This window comes from Pseudonaja textilis, chromosome 2, assembly GCF_049901715.1.
Source record: "Pseudonaja textilis isolate UNSWEBS1 chromosome 2, rPseTex1.2, whole genome shotgun sequence".
Lineage (NCBI taxonomy): Eukaryota > Metazoa > Chordata > Lepidosauria > Squamata > Elapidae > Pseudonaja > Pseudonaja textilis.
In genome coordinates, this window is record NC_141991.1 from 147,180,035 (window position 1) to 147,202,253 (window position 22,219).

The window sequence follows — 22,219 nt, forward strand, 5'->3', positions numbered from 1 at the left end:
GGGGTTAGCTACGTCTTCGCTGTTAGAAGATATAAAAGGTAACCACAATACATGCTCTTAATGTTTTTTTTCCTGAAGTTGGTCTCAAATTCTTCCAAGAACAGGTATTTAGATTTGTCTCTGAATGTTTCCCCTTCAAAAACATCGTGAGATGCCACTTCTGAACACACAAATTAACTTCTTTCACGAGTCAGAAAAGCACTTTCATTGCACTGAGACGCCCAGCAGCTCAGTGTGCAAGATGGCATATTAACAAGTCACCAAGCACTTTCCCCCCCTCAGAGTGAACAATTGCCCAAACAAATGGCTCTCCCTCCTCCTTTGGCTAGCTCATAAATGCGCCTCCTGCAAGCACTGCAAGAAATTCTTCCCCCAGTCACATCACACAAAGGTGCAAGGATGAATTAATTTTTCTAGCCTGATACCCATATAATTAAATTTCTTCATTTTCTTTTCTCCTTTGTTAAACATATGTTGCCTTGTACGTTGTAGTTTTTCTTTCTTTTTGTATAGTACATCGATTTAAAAAAACAAAAAAGCACTAAACCCAGAGTACCTCTGGGCTCTGATCCCTGCAATGACCCTGCTGTTGCTGCCTTCCTAGCTGTCTGATTCTGGCCATCTCAGTCTTCCAGAGTTTTGCCCTTCTTCCATAGATGGGAGGTTAAAGTTTCCATAGATGGGAGGTCACTTAATTAGGCTTCCCCAAGTGACCCCCAAATCCTTTGGATTAGGGAAGGTCCAAGCGGTGGGTGTCACCTCATAAGCAGCTGAGCAGCTTGGAGAAAAGGAAGCTCAATGCAGTTTAATGGAGCGAAGGTAGAGGAGAAGAATTAGGGCAAGCTTGAGCCCCTATGGCAAAGAAAGGGGATCTAATACTGCCCACAATAGACCAGCAACAGCAACTCAGGCCTTCACTGTCTTCTCTAACTGGATAACTGCAATCCACTTTTATCTAGGGCTACCTTTGAAGTCTACCTGGAAACTACACACTTAGAATGCAGCAGGATCCCTATTTGAGGAAGCATGGGTGTGTGTGTGTGTGTGTGTGTGTGTGTGTGTGTGTGAGAGAGAGAGAGAGAGAGAGAGAGAGAGAGAGAGAGAGAGAGAGAGAGAGAACTATTCTACCCAAACAAAGTTGATGACAGAGTAGCCTCCAGCATTAATACTGCAAGTTCTTAGTCTAAATCGGGGTGGGCAAACTTTTTGGCTCGGGGGCCTCATTGATTTTTAAAATTTGACAGACGGGCCGCCACCTGGTGTCGAAATGCCTGTCATTACAAGTCAAAATCAAATGAATGCAATCATTCAATCATTCACATCAAACCTTAATTCTGTACCAATCTTCAGCGGGCCGGATTAAAAAGACCAACGGGCCGGATGTGGCGCCTTGGCTGTAGTTTGCCCACCCCTGGTCTAAATGCTGGTTAGAGTCTGAGTCAGAATACACATCTTCTCTCAGGGATATAGCTTATGGATTCAGGAGAATCCCTCATCTTCAGATTAAGCAGAAGCTTTATCGTTGTAAAAGACAAAGGAAGAATTCAGGGTATAACAAAGAAAACAGCAGCTCTGATAAATAACCAGTTGTAAAGATCTGTGGTATGTCTTTGAGAGATAAGAGGAAGAGCCACAGGCAAAACAACTATCATGCAAAAGGTATTGCAGCCCACAGGAAAAAAAAGTGGTGTGGGAAGGATCTCAGAAGGAACTCTTCCTAAGTTTTGAGAAAGTAAAAGTAAAGGAGAGGAGAGTGCTTCCAAACTTGCAAGTTTAATGTCAGCCCTTCAAGGCAATCCAGACAAAAACACAAGCTATGAATTCTAACACTACTTTACTGTTAGGTTACAGTAGCACAATCCTTCTGTGGGCTGAGTTATCATGACAATCGTCTAAGATATAGTGTAGGCATGTTGAAGATCCCATTGGCTAAGGAGTTCCATCTGCTCTGTGCCAGCCTCTGGAACCTCATCCCACCCAAGGTGAGGTTACTGTCAGGGTTCCAGTTAACGCACTCAACGGAATCAAAACTCCAAGGCAGGCGTACTCCTCAAAGTATAGATTTATTAGGCATGTCATATTGGCACGTCTGGGGAAAACCCGACTCTGATGGACCTGAGGTTTTCCCCACCCAAATCAAAACCCCAAAGTTCTTTCCCCCAGGTCACACGTCCATCACATGGTCCAATCAGGTCACAGCCCCAATTCTGGCTGGCTTTTGTCCATGCCTCTCCAACACCTGGTAGAGCATCTTTGGCTCCCACGGGAAAGAAAGTTATTTTGGTCACACATCCCAAGCTATCTCTATCTCCCCCCTCAAGTTCCTACAGCTCCAACCGCCCTTTCTGTGGCAGCCCCGAAGATGCTCCCATTATGGCTTCGGGGCTGATAGTTATCCTCAAAATGGTTTTTTTTTTCCCATCAGACCTGGGGACCTACTGGCAGCAGAGAATCTGTGCGTTGATTGCACCAGGTACCAGAGAATCCTTGCCTTGTGGCCGGAATGGAGCCTGTTCATTACGATTGAAGGTTGTGACAGTCATAAAGTGGACCCAAGTTATCATGATTGGACCTGCTTTTTTGCAATGGTCATTAAGTGAATTCCATGGTTGTTAAGCAAAACCCGTTGTTTGCTCAGGAGCATTTTTGCCAAAAGACAAAAGTAAACATCAGTTTTTAGCAAAAACATTGTAAATTGCTGTCATGTGAATGTGGGGCACTGTAAACAGCCATAATGCTGGTTGGTTGCCAAGTACCCAAAATGTGGTCATGTGAGGGGGCCTGTTGTAACTTTGGAACCGAGTTGTAAGCACTTTTTTTTGGGGGGGGGGGGAATGCCATAACTTTGAATGGTCACCAAACTTAATTTTAATTAATCCTCTCCCAATTTTGTTTTCCTTAAGCAAATTATTTAATGGTTTTAATTGGTTTTTATATTCTGTTTTAAAAATTGGTTTTATTTTACATCCCCAAAAGTTGCCTTGTGTTAGGTGGTCAAATAAATTGATAAATGAATAAATAAAAGTGTTCTTTCAAAGAATTTCAACTGTGAATTATAGGACATGAAGTTTAAGGCAAATATTAGTTTTTCAAGTTGATATTTTAAATCTTACTAAATCTTTAGTTCCAGTGTGGATCCTAATGTTTACATTATAAGGACTGATAGTTCTCAGGAGAACCAGGAAAAAAATTATTCACAGAAAAACCTAATATATAAGCCATTTCCCCAGTAGAGGTTTTAGCATCTTCTAGATGTAGGAGGATTCTATCATTGTTGAACCAAAATATCAAAGTGAGGTTAAGTTTAATTTTTCTTCACCAATAGCTGAATGTGGCATTAAAAAGACAACATGTATGAGGAAATGGCCGTAGCTGGATTAAGAGGTGTTGATATATAGCCCAATTTTCTCTGAAGGGATAATCAGGACAGAGCAATTCCAAACTTTAGACATTGGTTCAATGCATAAGAATAATTATAACATCACAACATCCCATATAGAAATGTAGCATGTCAACAAGAATGCCAGGCTGGAGTTCATTTGGATAACTTAGCTTTTTATGTTTAAAGCATTTCTTTTCTGTGGGACAACATTCAAGCAAGGTGATGGTACATACATATTAAGCCCTAAATAACAAGGGATCAAAGATTCTGAATCAATCATTCATACAGTCCAATTTAGTCCCCTGCAAAGCATGGGCTTTTTAAAGCTTGTTAGAAGAAGCTTAACTTGCAGGAGTTCCTCACATTTTCTGGATAGTTCAGTCTTTGGAAATGTGCATGGTAACTTACATTGCATTGCTTTTAGTGTCAAGTTAAAACTGATTTGACTGAGAAGTATTATGCCAAACTGAGAGTGATCTGCTGTACCCTGGGAGAAAAGTAGGTTAAGAATATTGTGTATAATGAATGGATGACTGAATATATCTAAGAAGGATCTATGACTTTGTAACTATGACAATCTCAGTTCAGAGTTAGATCATTTGACAGCTTGGATAGTTTGAAATCCTTTCACTCAGAAGAACTCTAAAGGAAGAGTAGTTCACAATTCAGAAATAGATCCTAAAACTCTTTATGGCTTTTAGAACAGGAATTAGGGTGCTGAAATATCAAGGCAAGCCACTAAACAACCAAAGTATAACTTTTGTCTGATACAGTATATAGAACATTAAAAAGGTACAAGAACACAGCTTTTTAAAAAGTAGAGAATATGCATTGTAGGAAGTTAGCACCCATCCCTCTCCTAGAAAATTGAAATATCCTAGGAAATATTAAAAAGGCAAAATATTTCCCCTAAAAAGAGAGGAAACTCAGAAGCAGAAACTCACCTCAGAAGTAGAAGCTCACCCCCACCTTTGTTAATGGGTGGGACATTAAGGCCTGGGCCAGAATACTTTACATAACAAAGATCTCCAGGTAAAACTATAGCAGAGCCCTTTCAGTGCATCATCATCATCATCATCCAGCAAGGCTCAACCAAGCCTGGAACTCAGGACAGCCTACAGAATTGCCCCTGCATGGCCCCATGGGAGTCTGACAACCAATCAGAATACAAGTTCCAATTCAAATCCCAACAAAGGTTATAAAACCCAGGCACTCTCAGCACCTCAGTCTCTTCTTGATCTTTTCCTTCATCCTGAAGCATGTGATCATCCTTCCTTTTTCACTCTGGAGCTCCAGGCCATGTGGTCCTGCCCACCATTAAACCTTTCAAACAGCCTCCATGTTTCCAGTGTCTTTTTCCCCACTTGGAATTGAACCCAGAAGGATATTTCTACCAACAGCATGCATACGTTCAACACCACACAGAGAGAGATAATACACCCAATTGGAAAATGCCTTAAAAATTCTGATTCAATCAATTTGGGCAAATGAACTCATCATTCTCTGCTCTGAAAGTAACTATATCCAAAAAGCAACATCCATCAGCCACCCAAAGATTGTTGGTACCAGTTGCTTTTCAGATAAATGGGATAAATGTTTTAATTGGCAGAAAGCCAATAGTAGGAGGAAAGAAAACAGGTACAATACCATTCTATCTAGTACCCACCCAACAGAATTAGATATTTAGGAAATGATTTAGACTCACAGTAAAAAAGATAAGTCTATATAAACATATGAGAAGGACATTAAGCATTACATAGCTGAGGTAATAACAGGAAACATTGGCTATCACAACACTTTGTCAATATATCCACTCATGTAATTTTGTAATTGCCCTTTTAACAAGAATATTCTGTATTGCCTTTGATGTGAATTGCACAGGAAAACAGCCAGAGTACCAAAGAGACCCGCAAATCCTAAAGTACAAGATTTATTATCTTCCCTTTAAACTTAGCAGTCATAAAATATAACACAAACTAGAAAATCTATTCATACTGTCAGTTGCTTGGGCCAGTGATAATGAAATAGACGCTCCACCACTTTTGTTCCAAAGAAATGAGGAACCTCTGGTCCTCCAGATATTGATGACTTGCCATTCCTAGCATCTTGGTTATAAACCATGATTTACACATTGCTTCAAGTATGTGTCTTATGTGTGCAGGGGGGGCATTTCCTGTCTCTAACTACCTGCCATTTAACATATTACACACAAAGAACAAAACCAAAATGAACTTCAATGTTGAATTGTACCAGCCGCAATATTCCTGTCTCTTTTTTACTTTCTCTCTCTCTGATCCTTTCTCACTTTCTTCCCTCTTCCCCAAACATTTTTATATTTCTGTAAACTTTGGGTTCTTCCAAATCTGCAGACACTTCCTACCTGAGCACCGATGGTATTATTTAATAATGAATTTCCTATTAAAATATATTCATATATGCCATATATCACAAGGCTGCCCTGAGATTTGTTTCATTTATCCATTGCAAATACACTGTGAATCCCCAAGTTAACTCAAAATTTTTAAAGCCAGATTTTTGTATATGCAAAATAACCTCAGGCAAAACCCTCAGGTTTAATGTAAAAATGGTTTCTGAAGGCAGTTAAGATCAACAGGAAATTTCTATCTAAAGTTCGTTGGCTCTCAATCTTGGGTGGTATCTGTGTGTATTCAAAATACTGTATCTGAAAGGAAGAAAGCCTGTAGGCCCGTCTGCTGGGGGAATGTTTTCATCTGGGACTATGGGGCTAGACGTTCTCTGCTGGTGCTCCCCTTCTTTGGAACAGCATCCCCCCTAAAATTAGACGGCAACTGGGGTTTAGGGGTTTAGAAAGATATTTAGTAAGCCATGTGATGGATCCCATTCTACACAATTCTTTCCTTTTTTCTATTGCAGATTTATACTGTTGCTTGGCAAACCATGTTATGTCAGAACTGTTGTTATTTTTATCATATTTATTGCGTTTAATATTTTCTACTGGAACTGGCCACATAAGCCACGTATATTGGCTCATGTTTGAAGCAGCCTGTAAGCCAGAATAACAAATATATTAAATAAGTAAGACTTGTTTGCCTTTCAAGGTGAAAATAAATTTTTTGATAGACTTGGTCTATCCAAAAATGAAGTATTCCCTCTTATTAAGAATGAAGCCAATGAAGCCAACGAAGTACAAGATATGATACAGTCTATTTTATTTTTATTTGATTTGTCAATCACTTACAAGATTATAGATATAAGTATAAACATGAGTAAGAATACAAGAAATAGGTACGAATAAATGGAGACAATAAGACAGGGACGGTAGGTACGATGGTGCACTTATGCACGCCCCTTACAAGGAAGAGTATTCTTACTCATGTAAACAGGGACTAGGCTCTGTGGACTATATACTACTCAGATTCTTATTCTGTTTACCAGCATGCATTACAAGTCATCAATTCCATTTTGATTTTTGGAAGGTTGAGCACATTAAATCCAAATTCAATTACTTCCACCACTGCATGCACAAATGTAACCTAGCACTGATCTATCATAGTTTACATACACACACACAACTTTTTTTCATCCTCAAAGATACTTAGCAATGCTAAATATTCTAAATATATATTTAAGTCACTTATTAAATTAGAGTATAAAACAACGAGCAGTACAAGAGAATGAATGTATAATGGGAAGAAAGGAAGAATCTAAATAGAGGAAAACAACCAAATTCACCCAGCTCCCTTATTTATGTGGAAGCGTATCATAAGCATGAAGATAAGAGCACAGGCTGCTGGAAGCTATTCAAAGAGGCAAAAACCATTTTGCAAAACTTTTGCCTAATGTTTTTGGAGAAGATAGAGATCAGGTGGGCTAGGTTACCAACCTTAACTATGTCCATGCTGCACATAGCATTCCCAGTTAACAGTAAGAACAGTACCAATCAGTTTGGGCATATTTAAACCCTAAATCATAAGTAAAGACCCATTTTACCCCAAGGATGTTCATAATGTTCTGTGGAAGCTTGGATCTCTGATTTAGAAACTATCATGCAAACCAGCATATTCTTCCCTACATATCCTCAACTACAAATGCTAGGAGTATACTCAGGATGTGTTACACTCAGGATGTACTACTTAATGTATTATGTTGTTGTTGTTTTAGGAGAGAGGTATTTACAGAATTTTCTGCCTAGCAACAAAAATAACTTGACAGCCTGGGACTTAATGTATCTTGACTAGGGATTAAGGGATGATGGCACTATTCTGCCGGTTGGTATCAGGCAGAAAAATGTCTCGAGGAGGTCTTAATTATTTAGAGGTTAAGGAGTTGAGGGTTTTTTTTTTTAAGAATCCAGAACTCTAGAAAGTTTTTTTTTTTTCAAGAAAACCATGGGAATTCAGGTCAGGCTAAAAAGAAATTGGTAAATCAAAGAGAAATACCCTTTTTTTAGAAAAGTTGAAAGGTGTCCTCAGTCCTGAAATAGATAAACTCTGGTTGTGGAGAGCAAATTGAAGGACTAAGAGAGGATAGGATGAAGCTTCTTTGTTAAGTGATATTTTGAAGCTGATAGTACTCACTGTGGCCATTATTCTGTGTGTAGACAAGTCATCTGCTTCCATATATATCTACCACATAACATGCTCTCAAAATTGCACTGGCCTAAAATGTTTGTTTTTCTTGGAATACTTGTAATATGATGGTCTCAAGATAGATAATGTGCCATCATACATACCACTAAGAAGATAGAAGGATTAGTTTAGACTTGGTTGACTTCAGAAGATATGGAAAGATGCCAAGATGCAGGCATAAGCAAGAAGGTATGAAAATGTTTGACAAAACTTCAAAACAAAAGGCATTTCAATAGATGTCTAGTCTTGTGACGCTAGTGGGCATGAATACAATTTTGAGAAAATACCATGATGCCTATGCATGTGAGTCTTTCACAAAAAAATGTTTTGATGGGATTTATTTTGTTATAGAACATCTGTTGAACATAGGGCAATGTGACAAAGATGAAAAGGCAGCATCTCCAAGAATCTGAATTCTAAACTCAGCTGGGGTCAGAATCTAAAATACAAATATATTTTTTCAAATGCATATTTCTCTCACTGATCTTGAATGATCTCCTTGTTTTACGTCTTAGCCCTATCATGTACAAGATCCAGTTATTTCATTCTCCCTCTCCCTCCCTCCCTCTCTTTCTCCCTCCCTCCCTCCCTCTCTCTCTCTCTCTCTCTCTCTCACACACACACACACACACACACACACACACACACGGGTGTGGAGGGGAAATATTCCCTTGATTCTTCTCCTCCTTCTTTTCACCATCCTACCTTCATAAACATTTCTCAACATCATCTTTCCAACTTATTATATCATCCTATCCCTCTCTTCTTACTGCTTCATAGGCAATAACTCTGTGTCTATTCATTCCTATTTTTCAGTTTGTGGAAAACTGGAACTGTTCAAAGCAATCTATTGACATCCACTTGTCCACTGTTGTCAATACCAGTTATCCCTGGATTTATGAGGGTATAAAAGTCTTCAGTATAATGAATTATGGCAGTACTGAAACACACATTTTGCTCTGAAGAACTTCCATCTCAAAATAATAATTTGAAAAGCTAATATTTAAAAACCACAGGTATCGGCTGGGATTTTGTAGGGAGGCATTCCAATATGCACAATGAATTACATTATTTTTATTTACCTCGTAATTTCAGTTAACTCTCTGTAAGAGCAATGCATATATTGCAATTCTTTGAGGTTAGATTTTCAAAAAATATTTGCTAGGTCTTTAAGTTATTTGTATGTCATCCAATGATAGTAGTCTCTTGAGCATGTGTTTAGAATTTCTTGCTGATAAAGATCCTAAAGACCCTTCAATAATTGTTGGTCTATGATATAATTAATATCTAGTGTTGGGAATGAGAAAGGTTACTTTGTGCTTGAAGTGATGAGTGTTTGGACATAATTTGCATAGTCTAGGGATAATGCCATTATACTTCACAAGTTATGTCCATCTATGTTTCTGATAAAGGAGAATGTTTGTAAGGCAGACTTGAAATAAGTGGTCCTTGATGAGCTTGGTTGCTTTCTTGCACTTGTTTTATTACCCAAAATAGGTAACATGATCTTCAACTATTGAAATGCCTGCAAGAAAACAGCCAAGCTCAGAGAACACTAAAGACCCCCCATCTATATTTGTAGATCTATGTAAAAAGATTTTGAAGTTCATTTCTTGGGGTAGTTGCAAGGGCATTATCTTTAGTGAAAAAGCACCACTTCTGTTATAATAAAGTTGGAGCTAGGTACAAAAATGGGACATTCAGAAATTGGAAGGAAATTCCATTCTGAATCAGCTTAGTGGAGTTCTTTTGACTCTCTAATCCCTCCATCATGTTCATCTCTCACCTGAAGTGTCCGGCAAACATACCATTGGTGATGTAGGACACGTGCAAGCTGTTAATGTGCAACCAACGGAGGAGGGGAGGAGGGGAGGAAGAAGGAAAGAAGGAGGGGAGAGGGCCAAATTGTAGCATTGTAGCCCAATTAAGGGATAAAACGTTTAAGGGCTTTGGGGGATCTTGTTCTCCAAGATGAAAGCTTAATCTTCTGGGGGGGGCAGTTATATAAATGGGTAGGATTTTGAACCTTAGCATAGACTATTGGATTGGAGAGGCTGATCAAGGGCGGAGAGAAAGAGCAACAAGAAAGAGAACTGAGAAAGAAAGAGAACGTGGGAGAGAGGAAGAGGGCAAGAACCGCAAACAAGGGGAAAGACAGTAATCAAGGCCATGACAGAGGCCTGGGATGTGGCAGTGTTTGCTGCTCGGCGGCACAACGATGATGAAGATACCACTAAGGAAACTTTATTTGCTTATACCAACAGCAACAATACCCGTGGTGAGTTTGGCAAGGGCCTCAGAACAGGGGTAGGTGGGCTGGCTAAGATTGGTTCACAGGATAAACTTTTACAAGAACAGGGCAAGTAGGTGGGCTTTCTTCAGCTGACTTCAACCTTGGCAATTAAATGTCTTTGGAAGAGGGGTCCCAGAAATAGAATTTGCTAGTTACCACTGGAACGGTTCTGGATAAGGAAGGCCTCCAAGTAGTCCCAGTAGAAGGATGGAAGTGACAGTGATGGTCTTAGTATACTATAAGTCATAGAGATGTATATACTTTCCTATGGATGAACTCTTGAATTATTTACAAGAATAGGGACTTTGTCTTATTTTAGCAGAATGCATCCCTGATTGATTTGCCCAAGATGCTATTATGCTTGCTGAGATCCTTCTAATATTTAACTTTGTCCATCTTCTGGCAGACCCTTTTGAAGGTCCAAACTATCATATTGCACCACGATGGGTCTACAACTTAACTTCACTCTGGATGATCTTTGTTGTCATTGCCTCAGTCTTTACCAATGGTTTGGTATTGGTGGCCACAGCCAAATTCAAGAAATTACGGCATCCGCTCAACTGGATTTTGGTGAACTTGGCTATAGCTGATTTGGGTGAAACAGTTATTGCTAGCACCATCAGTGTCATCAACCAGATCTTTGGCTATTTCATCCTTGGCCATCCTTTGTGTGTTTTGGAGGGTTATACTGTCTCTGCTTGTGGTAAGAAGTACTTATTCGTCATGTTTTCTGCTTAATCCCTTGTTACCCCAATCTCTTCCCTTCAGGTCACAGTTTTATCCTCTTCCCCCTAATATAAGCACATCCTATAATCCTTTTGTCCTCAGAGATCACCCATCATGCTGCTCCTTTTCTCTCCATGTCCCTGAGTTGCTACCCTGTTAATCCCATGCATTATAGGACACATCTGGCAGAATATGTTGTAAAGGTTTCAGTATAACCATTTCAGTTTTCTGACCCTTGATGCTGTTTCATATAAATGATTTAGCAGGTCAGAAACTGAATTTCTATATGATAGATTACATATAACACACACACACATGCACACACACCTAATAGAGCTCTGAGCATACTATTATCCTCTTCTGCTCTTCCTTCCCAGGCATTACAGCTCTCTGGTCTTTGGCCATTATTTCCTGGGAGCGCTGGGTTGTTGTTTGCAAACCTTTTGGAAATGTCAAGTTTGATGCTAAAATGGCTCTTGGTGGTATTTTCTTCTCCTGGATATGGTCTTGTACCTGGACAGCACCACCAATCTTTGGCTGGAGTAGGTAAGTTTGAGGGGATGGTACAGAGTAACATCACTGGAAACAAAGGAGCAAGGTGATGTCCTTCATTTTCAGCAGCTTTCCAACATAACTAAAAAATAAACTTTTGTATATGTTCACGTAAAGAGTGGCTAGCTTTCGTCAAGAATGTTGATAGGGAAGAGTCAGTGATTTGGCTTTCTTTCTTTCAATGAGAAATGAGTTACGTGGATCATTGATCTTTTTTAATCTACAAGTCATTAAATCTTTCATTTGGCATTTATTTTTAGGAGATGGTGAGCAATGAGCAGGATATGTGTACAAGGGTATTCAGATGTTGAAGCCTAAAGCAATTCTGAGCGCAACTGCTTTGTCATGTGTTTGTCAAATCTTATCTTGGTCAGAATGTTGTGTGACATCAGAAATTATTCTGTTTTATTTTATATGAACAACTGTAAAACATACTAAGAGGGGCTCAAAAGATTAGATTACTCAAATCTCAAATGTGAAAATGACTTTCATCTCCTCCCAACCAGATACTGGCCCCATGGTCTGAAAACATCATGTGGTCCAGATGTATTCAGTGGCAATGAAGATCCAGGTGTCCAGTCTTACATGATTGTCCTGATGATTACCTGTTGTGCAATTCCCCTGAGCGTCATCATTATTTGTTACTTGCAAGTGTGGATGGCTATCCGTGCGGTAAATACACACATTGTATTATATCACAGATGTCATATATCTTTCCTTTCCTTTAGCACCCTCCTTCATGTCCCTTGTGACAGGATCTCTCTTCCTTATAAAGCACACTTTCTTCCAAATTGAAGTATCACTGCTATAGAGTCTCCAATTGATAGCTATATAGAGAATTAATCAATTGTTAAGAAGCCACAATTCTGTCACTGTACTTGAAAATCCTTAATCACATTGCAACACAAATAAGATCTCCTCACTACCAATATATACCTAGATAGTTTCCCTAACGTGATCTCCACTTCTATAAAAGTCCTCTGGCTAATCTCAGTTTCCTAATAAGACCTTTGCCAGGAATGATTTCCAATTTTCTTTAGTTCATCTTCCCTATACTTCTGCTTATATTATTTTACTTATAAAAGGATATCCACATACAAATTTAATCTGGATCCAATTTCTGTGGTAAACTCCTTTCTCTCTCTTGTTCCAAATCACACCTAGGGATCTGAGATGTACCTTATTGGCCTTACTTCTTTCTTTTCTCTCATAGGTTGCAGCCCAGCAGAAAGAGTCAGAATCCACACAGAAGGCTGAGAAGGAAGTGTCAAGGATGGTAGTGGTCATGATCCTTGCCTACATTGTCTGCTGGGGACCATATACATTTTTTGCCTGTTTTGCTGCTGCCAATCCAGGCTATGCCTTTCACCCCCTGACAGCTGCCATGCCTGCCTTCTTTGCAAAAAGCGCCACCATTTATAACCCAATTATCTATGTCTTCATGAACAGACAGGTAATTTGCTTTGCCCCAGTGGAATAGCTGGAAATTATTGGAATTGAGAGAGACGGGCGGATTAAGAGTATTGAACGGAAAGCAACTGGGGGATGTGGGTTATATCATTTGGGGATTATGTTGTATGTGGTGGAAAAGGGTAGAACTTGTAAACGCTCATTGACATTTGTCTGTCTCCTGGCAGTTCCGTAATTGCATAATGCAGCTCTTTGGCAAGAAAGTGGATGATGGTTCTGAACTTTCTACTTCCCGCACTGAAGTCTCATCTGCCTCTAACTCTTCTGTATCACCGGCATAAGAGCTCTTTCTTGATATATATCAAGACAGTTCTGCCTCCCAGGAGAGCCCTAGTGAGAATTTCTCCTTCTTTCCGCAGCATATGGATTCCCTATGCATATCTAACATATTGGGCTGCTATTGCACAAACCCGTTCCTTGGACTTAAGACTGTGACCCAGGTTGGGTGCTTCTATTTCTCCTAGGGAGAGGGAGGTGTTTCCGCTTTCCTTTCAGAATTGATTAAGAGATGGCAATGAAAAGGTCATATCTCTATATTCAAATATTCCATCAGTCTGATATTTTCCTGGGGATTCAGAGGTTGTTTTGATTGTTGATTTCATCCCCTATCATTGTATCTTTAATTAATCTTTCACTTATCCTTTGGACTGCAAGAGAGGCAGAACAAAGGGGGCTCCTGTGGAAAGTTTATGACTTTTGTGAAGCAAGTCTATCCCTCCCCCCTTTTTTTATATAGAGAATCTTCTAAGATTTGAAGATTTGAAGGTGAGTATCTTCAAGATGCCACTTCCTATGAATGGGTAGATAGTTTGATGTATCCACAAAAGGAGATAATCTAGACATCAGCCGCAGCAGTTCTATTTTGATTATCTTTTGCTCTGCCCCTCTTATGAAGTGTTTGGGTGGGTGCAGGGAGTTTATTGAAAGGAGGCTGGAGAATGAAGTTGTCCCCTGCAATTTCTGTGCCTCAGCATGTTTGGAGATACTGATTTCTAGCTATGCCTAAGAGGAAACATAATTCTGGCAGAAATCATAGATGAGAACTTGCCGTCAGCACTTTGGCCATCCCAGAACTCTGTATATCTCCTCAGCATGGCTAAACAGGGCCCACTCTGTACATAATATTTGATATTAAAATCACCCATGTTCCATGGGTTATTTAGCTAGAAATGCAATTGATAAAATTATTTTTAAAAACTTTACAGCAGTGAGACAGAATAAATTAATGTACAAAAATGTTTACCTTCTGTATAAAAGCTGAGCTTGTATCTTACAAATGATGTTGTGAAACACTACATTTTGTCCACAATATGTACTGCTTGAAATGTATCCAAGAATGTGGGAATTTGCCTTAGCTGCCAATATACTGACTGAGGATTAGTGGGAAAAGAGAAATAACAAAATGTAATTTTAATTTTTGACAATGGATATTTGTAGAAATCAAACAGGGTGAAACTGGTAGCTCAAACTAAAGAATATGCGTCACCCCTGACAGCAGAAAAGTGTAAGAGAAGCAAATCTGAGCAATGAGATAGAACATTTGGGAAGTTTTCTTGTGCAAACCTTAACTGATGAGATGAGTACTGAAGGAAATATTTTCTGTTATTAAAATGCAATAGGATTTCCTGTCTCAGGTACCAAAAAAATTGTGGGCTGAATAGCTTAAACAAGGATTTAAACCTATCAAATTCCATTTATTTTCTTTCATGTGCAATCATGCTTCCATATACACAACATATGTGCATGCACATGTTCCTCTCTTCCTCTCCAAAAGTTGAACCTCCACACCACATTCAAGTTTCCTGCAATGTTTTTCAGCTCATCTGGGATGCTAGAATTCAGAGGTGGATTGTCATGTGAAGTTGTCATTCAAGCAGCTTTGTAATTTAGTTCTCCATACCTATAGAAACAATCAAGGAGAAAAGAAAGAACAGAAAGACAGACTACTTTTTTATTTTAATAAACAAATAAATAGTTATATTGTTGAGAAGCTGCTTAGTTGCAGCATAGGTACAGAAATAGTGATACCAATGTTGTCTGACTGTCAAGATGAAGGAAGCCATGTTTTCCATTCTGACTCAATGATGTCATGGAAGTAATTCCATGCAAGAGTTATGATGGTAATCACAAGGAGAGTGGACACGGCCCGCATACGAGTATGCAGAAGAGGAACTATAAAAGCTGAAATTGTTGAAAAAAACACCAGGATAATGGCAGCAATGGTCAATAGCAGGTTCATGAGCTGTCCATAAAGCTTATACATACTGGCCTGGGGCATCTCCATTGCCTCCTGCTGTTGGGCTTGCTGCTGCTGTTCCAGTTTGGCAAGTCGGGTCTGGTAGGAATCCAGCACCTCCTACCACAAAGACAAGGAAAAAACAAGAGGTCAGGACAAGACCAGCCAATTTCCAGACACTGATTTAGTTAATCCCAGGTGGATTTCCACAGTGTTATTTTTCACCTGCCATTTGCAGGTTCACATGCTCTAATTTTTTGATGGCTCTATTTATATCTGCGAAGAGGAAGATCGGTTTTCTGGCTCCTGGGTAACCCAAGTGGCGCTATGCCTACCCAGATGCCAACAAGTTCAGAAGACTGCCAGGGTTTACAAATGCACAAGAGGAAATACTTTAGAGGAAAAATGTTGAGGGGACTTCAAAACAGCCCAATTAATACTATGCTCATTGGTCATAGAATGCTGACTTGTACAAAAGGGGAGGGCACAATGCAATATTTTGTTGTAGAGCCCACTTATGTGTATTACCAATGCTAACACACTGATGTTGCAGTATGTGCAAAAGCAGGTTCATGGTGATCTTATCAGCAGACAAAATAACAGTGCAAGTGCTTGTATCACTTATAACATTGTTCTATAATCCTTCATCCTCTGAGTTTTCTGGCACCCTACAATGACAGTCATTGCAGCCTTCATTTCTTTTTGCAAAAATACACTTCTCTCTCTCTAAAGACAGTTGTCATAGCCTATTGAGCAAGATGGGATATTACAATTTTTTCTTTTGTTCCATTTCTATGCACTCTGTCACATGTAACCTGTTCCAATGTCCTGTTCCTTGCTCCAAGAACAATAGTGTGCACAGCACCTATGCATTTAGTTAAGCAGTCTCTTACCCAGACATCCCGGGACCTCTCATAAGATTGATACACCATCTTCTCCTCAGTGCAGGCCAGATCATGTTTGAGGTTGGTGATTTCATTGAGATTTAGCTGTACTGCATCATTCACTTGTATTTCCAGGTTATAGTGCCTGAAGAAGGGTGGCATTAAGTCAGGTTCTGTAATCTGATCCTGTGTTCTAAGTCCTTTTTCCCTCCCCTTCCCCCCCCCACCTCCCAGCCAACTGGTTGATCTTGTTACAGTCACCACTTTAGGCATTGCTGGATAAATGGATTATAATGATCTGGCTCTGCTTCCTGATTTGACACTTCTAGTACAAGAAAAGGGTGTCTATGCTCATCCTGGATTGGAAAAGGGAGGAGAGGATTACAAGTATTCAGTGCCATCTGGGTTTGGGAATGTGAAAACAAAAGAAACCAAACATTCTGGAGTACATCAAAGCACTGAAACTAATACTGGTGGGAAAAAATACTTTTGGGAACCCAGTGAGGTTTGGAACTTAGAAAGGCAGTATTGCTGCCAAAGATGTGACAACAAGTAGATGAACAATTTGGTAAGCTGAATTATTATGCTAAAAATGCTTCTGAACAGTTCTCTACCAGATATTCTTTTATCTACATGAAATTATCTGAAGGTAAAAATAGACATAATAAATATGAACTCAAATTTCTTTATTTGCAATGATTGACTTCCTTTTGGCTACATAACAGAGATATTTACTAGCAAAGGGAATGGTTACTCAGCCATCAGTCTGGTCTCTTATGTCATGCAGTAGGTACATTATTTTATTATTTTTTTAAAGAAAAATATGAAGAATTATCTGTTCATTCATTGAAATTACTTTTTTAGAAATGAATCTTTTAAATAGTCTAGTTTAGTTATAATCTTATCTAATCTGATTGGAGGATAATGGGATGGAAAATACCAGCAAAGAAACCAACCCAGTACTAGTGTGTTTCTGCTTTGCTTTGAAAGCACATTAATAAATGTGGTGTGACAACAGTGAAGATATCCCAAGTGGATTAATTGTTATAAAAATGTTTTCATTCTCTACATGCTTCTGCATACAAGAGGGATCTTTTTCCAATTAAAAAATATTGCAACAATCCTCCTGGCTAAGGAGATTGTGGCTATGCCCTTTTCATATCACAAGAAAACAAGAAGTTTCTAAGTAATGTCAATAAAGCATGGAGAAGATCAGAAGAAATAGGCAAGTTATGGTCTGTATTATGATACTACATTAGTAACTGCCTGCTTATTTGTGTGTGAGTATGGCATATGAAGCAAAGAGTTTCATATCCAGGAAAGACATAGTGGATTTGTCACTAAAGATAAAACTGTGATGTTCTAAGAGAATGAGTCTCAGGAGGAAACAGGACACCAGGGACAATCAAGCCTGCAATGGGAAGGAAATGGAATACTGGGAACCACTCTTCTCAAGAATGTGGATGCCCACCTTTTCTTTTCCTCCTGTAGGAGTTCCATAATTTGCTTTTTATCAGCTTTCCAAGCTTCGTCTAACTTGTTCCTCTGACTGTCCAGGACTTTGTGATACTCCTTTAGCTCCGTGATCTGGCTCCTCAGCTCCTGAAGCTTCTTTTTTGCCTCCTCTTCAAGATACTGCTTTGGGGCTGCTTCTATGATTGACTCATTTTCTGGGCTCTCTGGGATGGAGCATTCTTCTATTAGAGGAGCTTCTGTAGGGCGGAACTTGAACATGTTATATGGCCCCTGGTGGGCCACATTGACCTTGAGAGTTTGGGGCGGGGGAGAGGGACTGCTGTCTGCAGGTGATAAATTCTTCTGCTCTAATCTCTTCAGTTGGGTCAAGCAATCCTGCAGACGCTGTTCAAGATGAGCAATATTAGCCGAGGAGCGTTGGTTGATACGTTCAAATGCTTGACGGATGGAGGGTGCCTTTTCCCTATCAGCTTTGCTTACCAGTTCCACATAAGTGGAAAGGTTGTCATCACGATTGGCCTTCTCCACTCGCAGCAATTCAGACAAGTGCAATATGCGATGGCGTAGAGCATCTTTCGGACTTCGGTAACTTGACTGGGAAGATCCGGAAGCAGCAGAGGACCTGCGGATCTGACTGGAGTCCACTTGCTACAAGGATGGAGCAGGAAGACAGGAATAGCAAAGAGAAGTATACCAATTTAAGTTACCGCAGAATTGTCATATTTTACATGCAGCTCCCATTAGGTAGCTAACAATGTACCTATCTTGAGTGACCCTAGAATGTTAAGCCATACACTGTCTATTTTGTATTTATACCCATATTCTCTACTCTGCTTTCATGTAGGACAGCCAGTTTCTCTTTCTGTATAGAAAGATGGAGTGCTCTCTCATTTGGAGATTGTGAGAGGAACAGGGATGCTAAATAAGAGATAATTGTCCAATAACTCTCTTTTCAGGCAAACCTATGGCAACTTTATAAGTCTGGATATTGAGTGCTAGTTCTTGCTGTTCCCTTAGTTCAAATTTCTAAATTAAACAAGATTCTTAATAGAATTATATTTTGAACCTTGTTCATTCTCTTCCAACCTGATTACCTCTCTTGCTTCACCAGTGGATTTAAGCATTGATTCCTCAGTATCTCAGCTTGTACAAGCACACTCACATTCAATTTAAAATATCTAATTTCTTTATTGGGTAAAACAAGGTGGCAATGTCAGAGAGATGTTCAGCAGCTGGCTGCCTCTTCAATTTTCTGGTAAATGACCCATTTATCTCAACCACCCTGTCTCTTAAAGCAATGGTCGCCAACTGGTGGGCTGTGAGAAAATTTTGGTGGGCCGCGGAGAAATCTCACCTCCAGAGCACCCCTCCAAAGCAATTAATCCAGGCTGTGCAGAAACACAAGGCTGCCCTACCCACACAACCCGGGGGAAACCTCCCCCCCACTCACTCCTTACCCGGCAAACTTGCTGGCTAAATTGCTATTATTCCTTTTTCCAATCATCATCTGTTCTTCTGTGCCAGGAGATTTAGATTAGCTAGGAAGCAGGAAATGGTTGGATTTCTTGCTTTCTAGTTAGTCTTTAGATCTTCGGCTCTGCTTTTAAGCACAGCAAACCTCCCTTAGGACTATTATTCAGTGCAGGCTCACAGCAAGCAAATTTTATGTGACAGACTGAGCTAGCCGATGTCAGATAGATCACTGAATGATTCTGTGAGCAACTCAATCTGCCTGCTTGGTTTGGCTGATTTTGGGTAAAAGTTGCTCTTTTTTAATAAAAAATTCAATATTTACATACGCGTTGTGTTGTGAGTTAATTTTGTGAGTTTGCTTGCAAGCAAATTTTATGTGACAGACTGAGCTAGCCAATGACAGATATCACAGAATGAATCTGTGATTCAGTGAGCAACTCAATCTGCCTGCCTGCTTTGCCTGATTTGGGGTTGCTCTTTTTTTTATAAAAAAATCAATATTTATATAAATATTTACAATATTTACATACAAGCCATGCCCAGCCAGTCACATGACCACCAAGCCACATACACAAATTAGGCCACGCCCACAAAACCAGTTAGTGGTCCCTGGGATTTAAAATTATGAGTTTGGTGGTCCTGAGGTCCAAAAGGTTGGCGACCCCTGTCTTAAAGCATCCCTTAACAAAAGAGAAAAGGCATGGCGAGATTGACTATATACAGTACGCACTGTTCTTCTTGGGAAACAAGGAAGTGGTCAAAAACCTTTTGAAATGCCTTCTTGGATTTGAGGAGAAATGATGAGGTGTGGGTATAATGCTGAAGGGATGATATTCTACGTTGGTCCTATTTGACTGAGGTTGGTAAGGTGCAAAAATATTAGTGTTTCTTATCTTTTGCCCTATCTTCTGTTCTGGAAAAGTACCCTTGCACAGAAAATTCCCTTTCATTAGAACAATGCAGTGACATCACATATCATTCTCCCTGAATCATGACAACTGCCATTATAATCAGGGGCCCTTACTGCTTGGAATCTCATTACATAGCAATATACTATGTACAAACTTAGAAATATTTATTTACCCATAGTTTACCAAAGTAATCCCTTTTGAGTTCATCTGATATGCACATATCATATGGATGATATATATATATGGATGGATTTGCTCAACATCTTAGGCTACAATCTAATTGTGATCTAGAGTGTTATAGTTTCTGGTCCAGAGTGTCTACAAGAGAGCCATGTGCTAGACATTTTAAATATGAAGAAATGTGTTTTATTGATCACTCACTGAATTGGGAGCTTGACTTGTTGATGCTTCTGACTGCTGGGATGGTTCTCCTTTGGTTAAATTATAGTCTACCATCAATGCTGTATGGAAACAGACAAGTGCATAAAAGTAACATTAATTTGTGACCTAATCTTTTTATATTTGTTGTTTTATTTGATTGTTGTAAGTTGGCCAAAGTTGCTTCTGGTGAGATAGACTAGCAAAAAAATAAATAAAATTGTCCTTTGTTGAAGCTAAATTGTAACTTCCTCTAGCCTTCTTAAAAATGGTGTTAAGAGGTAATATTTATGACTTTCTTCATCTCTTTTTAAAGAGGTTTTTAACTAAATAAAAAAAGAAAAAGAATACACAAAATTATAACAAAAGAAACAAAAATATGAAAGATGTAAATGTACATATAATAAATTGTGGCCCCAATTCCTGATCTATAATAATTAAACCACTGAATAGTTGGAGCCATTTAGTTGTCTTTCAGATGCTGAACCTGTAAGTCATTTGACTGTAAGTCTTTTTGTCCAGGAGTCAACTTTCACGTGAGAATACAGAACATAAATATCTAAAAATATTAAACCTCAAACTTAAGTGAATACCTGTGATTGCTTCTTACTGAAATGTAACCATATATTTTAAAAGAACATTAATTTCACATCATCTTTAACAGCATTGCATTTCAAATTCCCAGAGGTTGTGGGAGGAGCTGCTGGCTGATTGTGAAGGAAGCAGAGGGTGAGTAAAAAGGAGAGAGACAGTTTGAATTGCTTCCATTGCATTTCAAATTCCCAGAGGTTGTGGGAGGAGCTGCTGGCTGATCGTGAAGGAAGCAGAGGGTGAGTAAAAAGGAGAAAGATAGCGGCCCATGTGCCTAACAGCGCACGAATCGTATAACTATAAACCAAGAATACCAATAATACATTTAGGGTAAGTGCGCTTGAAATTGTGATTTTATTTTATTTCAAAATGACCGGCTTAGTTCAGTGTAATACTTGTTTTACAGCTGTCTTTCACAGTACTCTTTTCAAACTTGGATACTGTCCTCTTTGTAAAAAAATTACCAGTCTACATCGACAGATTACCTATCTAGAATCTCTAATCTATGCTCTCCAAGCAGAAATTAGGTGCCCAATCCAGCCATCTATTGAGCTGCCGTGCTACCAGCCCCCACTACCACAAAGATCCTACAGGAAAAGGGCAGTATGGACAACCATAGGATCTGGCAGGGTGAGAGCTGTGGACCATAAACACAAAGCTTTTGCTGTGTCCCAGCATAACAAATACAGTGCCCTTGCTGACCTTAATAGGGACACTAAAGTGACAGGTCAAGGTAGTTGTGATAATGATAACTCAAGTAAGCCAGGGATCATGGTCCTAGAAGAAGAACTTACTTTGGAAAGGAGAAAGTGTGAATCAGGTATTACACACCTGTCACACAAGAAGAGCAAGGCATCCAAAAAGAGAAGCCACCTTCTGGTTGGGGACTCAATTGTAAGGGATGTAAATTTAGGAAAGGATACTGAGGTTTTGAAAGAGGTCAGGTGTCTACCAGGTGCTACTGCCAGCAGAGACAAGAAGTGTATTCTTAAGATAGTCAAGAATGCCAGCAAGGACTGTGGTGTTGATGCTATTATACATCTTGGTACAAATGATCTGTCCCAGAAGGATGTACTTTCTGTTCAGAAAAACTTCCAGAGCTTGGGGTATGAACTTAGTAATATGGACTGTAGGCTTATCTTTTCAGAGGTTCTACCAGTATGCAAGGAACAAAAAGGAAAAGGGCAGCGTGTAGCAGAGTTTAATTTGTGGCTAAAGGAGTGGTGTAAAAGGGAAG

General features: G+C 39.4%; 2 protein-coding genes across 2 annotated transcripts; one reads left to right on the forward strand and one right to left on the reverse strand.

Annotated features, from left to right (window-relative positions):
• Window positions 1-10,016: 10,016 nt before the first annotated feature.
• On the forward strand, window positions 10,017-16,838 carry LOC113443306 (red-sensitive opsin). Its single transcript, XM_026711431.2, has 6 exons — window positions 10,017-10,270; window positions 10,692-10,988; window positions 11,389-11,557; window positions 12,070-12,235; window positions 12,777-13,016; window positions 13,201-16,838. Exons 1-6 carry the CDS (start codon window positions 10,162-10,164, stop codon window positions 13,312-13,314), a joined length of 1,095 nt encoding a protein of 364 aa, XP_026567216.1. The 5' UTR covers window positions 10,017-10,161; the 3' UTR covers window positions 13,315-16,838.
• On the reverse strand, window positions 15,075-20,569 carry TEX28 (testis expressed 28). Its single transcript, XM_026711430.2, has 4 exons — window positions 20,395-20,569; window positions 17,625-18,277; window positions 16,163-16,298; window positions 15,075-15,389 (listed from the first exon to the last, which is right to left on the reverse strand). Exons 1-4 carry the CDS (start codon window positions 20,467-20,469, stop codon window positions 15,078-15,080), a joined length of 1,176 nt encoding a protein of 391 aa, XP_026567215.1. The 5' UTR covers window positions 20,470-20,569; the 3' UTR covers window positions 15,075-15,077.
• Window positions 20,570-22,219: the final 1,650 nt, after the last annotated feature.

What these genes read in the sequence shown, in the direction of transcription:
- TEX28 (XM_026711430.2), bottom strand. Translation starts at nt 20,469, where the DNA reads ATGGTAGACTATAATTTAACCAAAGGAGAACCATCCCAGCAGTCAGAA. An exon ending in CAAGTCAAGCTCCCAATTCA is followed by an intron (nt 18,278 to 20,394) that starts GTGAGTGATCAA and finishes CCATCCTTGTAG; the next exon opens with CAAGTGGACTCCAGTCAGAT. An exon ending in AGAGGTCCCGGGATGTCTGG is followed by an intron (nt 15,390 to 16,162) that starts GTAAGAGACTGC and finishes TCTTTGTGGTAG; the next exon opens with GAGGTGCTGGATTCCTACCA.
- LOC113443306 (XM_026711431.2), top strand. Translation starts at nt 10,162, where the DNA reads ATGACAGAGGCCTGGGATGTGGCAGTGTTTGCTGCTCGGCGGCACAAC. An exon ending in CCAATCTTTGGCTGGAGTAG is followed by an intron (nt 11,558 to 12,069) that starts GTAAGTTTGAGG and finishes CCTCCCAACCAG; the next exon opens with ATACTGGCCCCATGGTCTGA. An exon ending in ATGTCTTCATGAACAGACAG is followed by an intron (nt 13,017 to 13,200) that starts GTAATTTGCTTT and finishes GTCTCCTGGCAG; the next exon opens with TTCCGTAATTGCATAATGCA.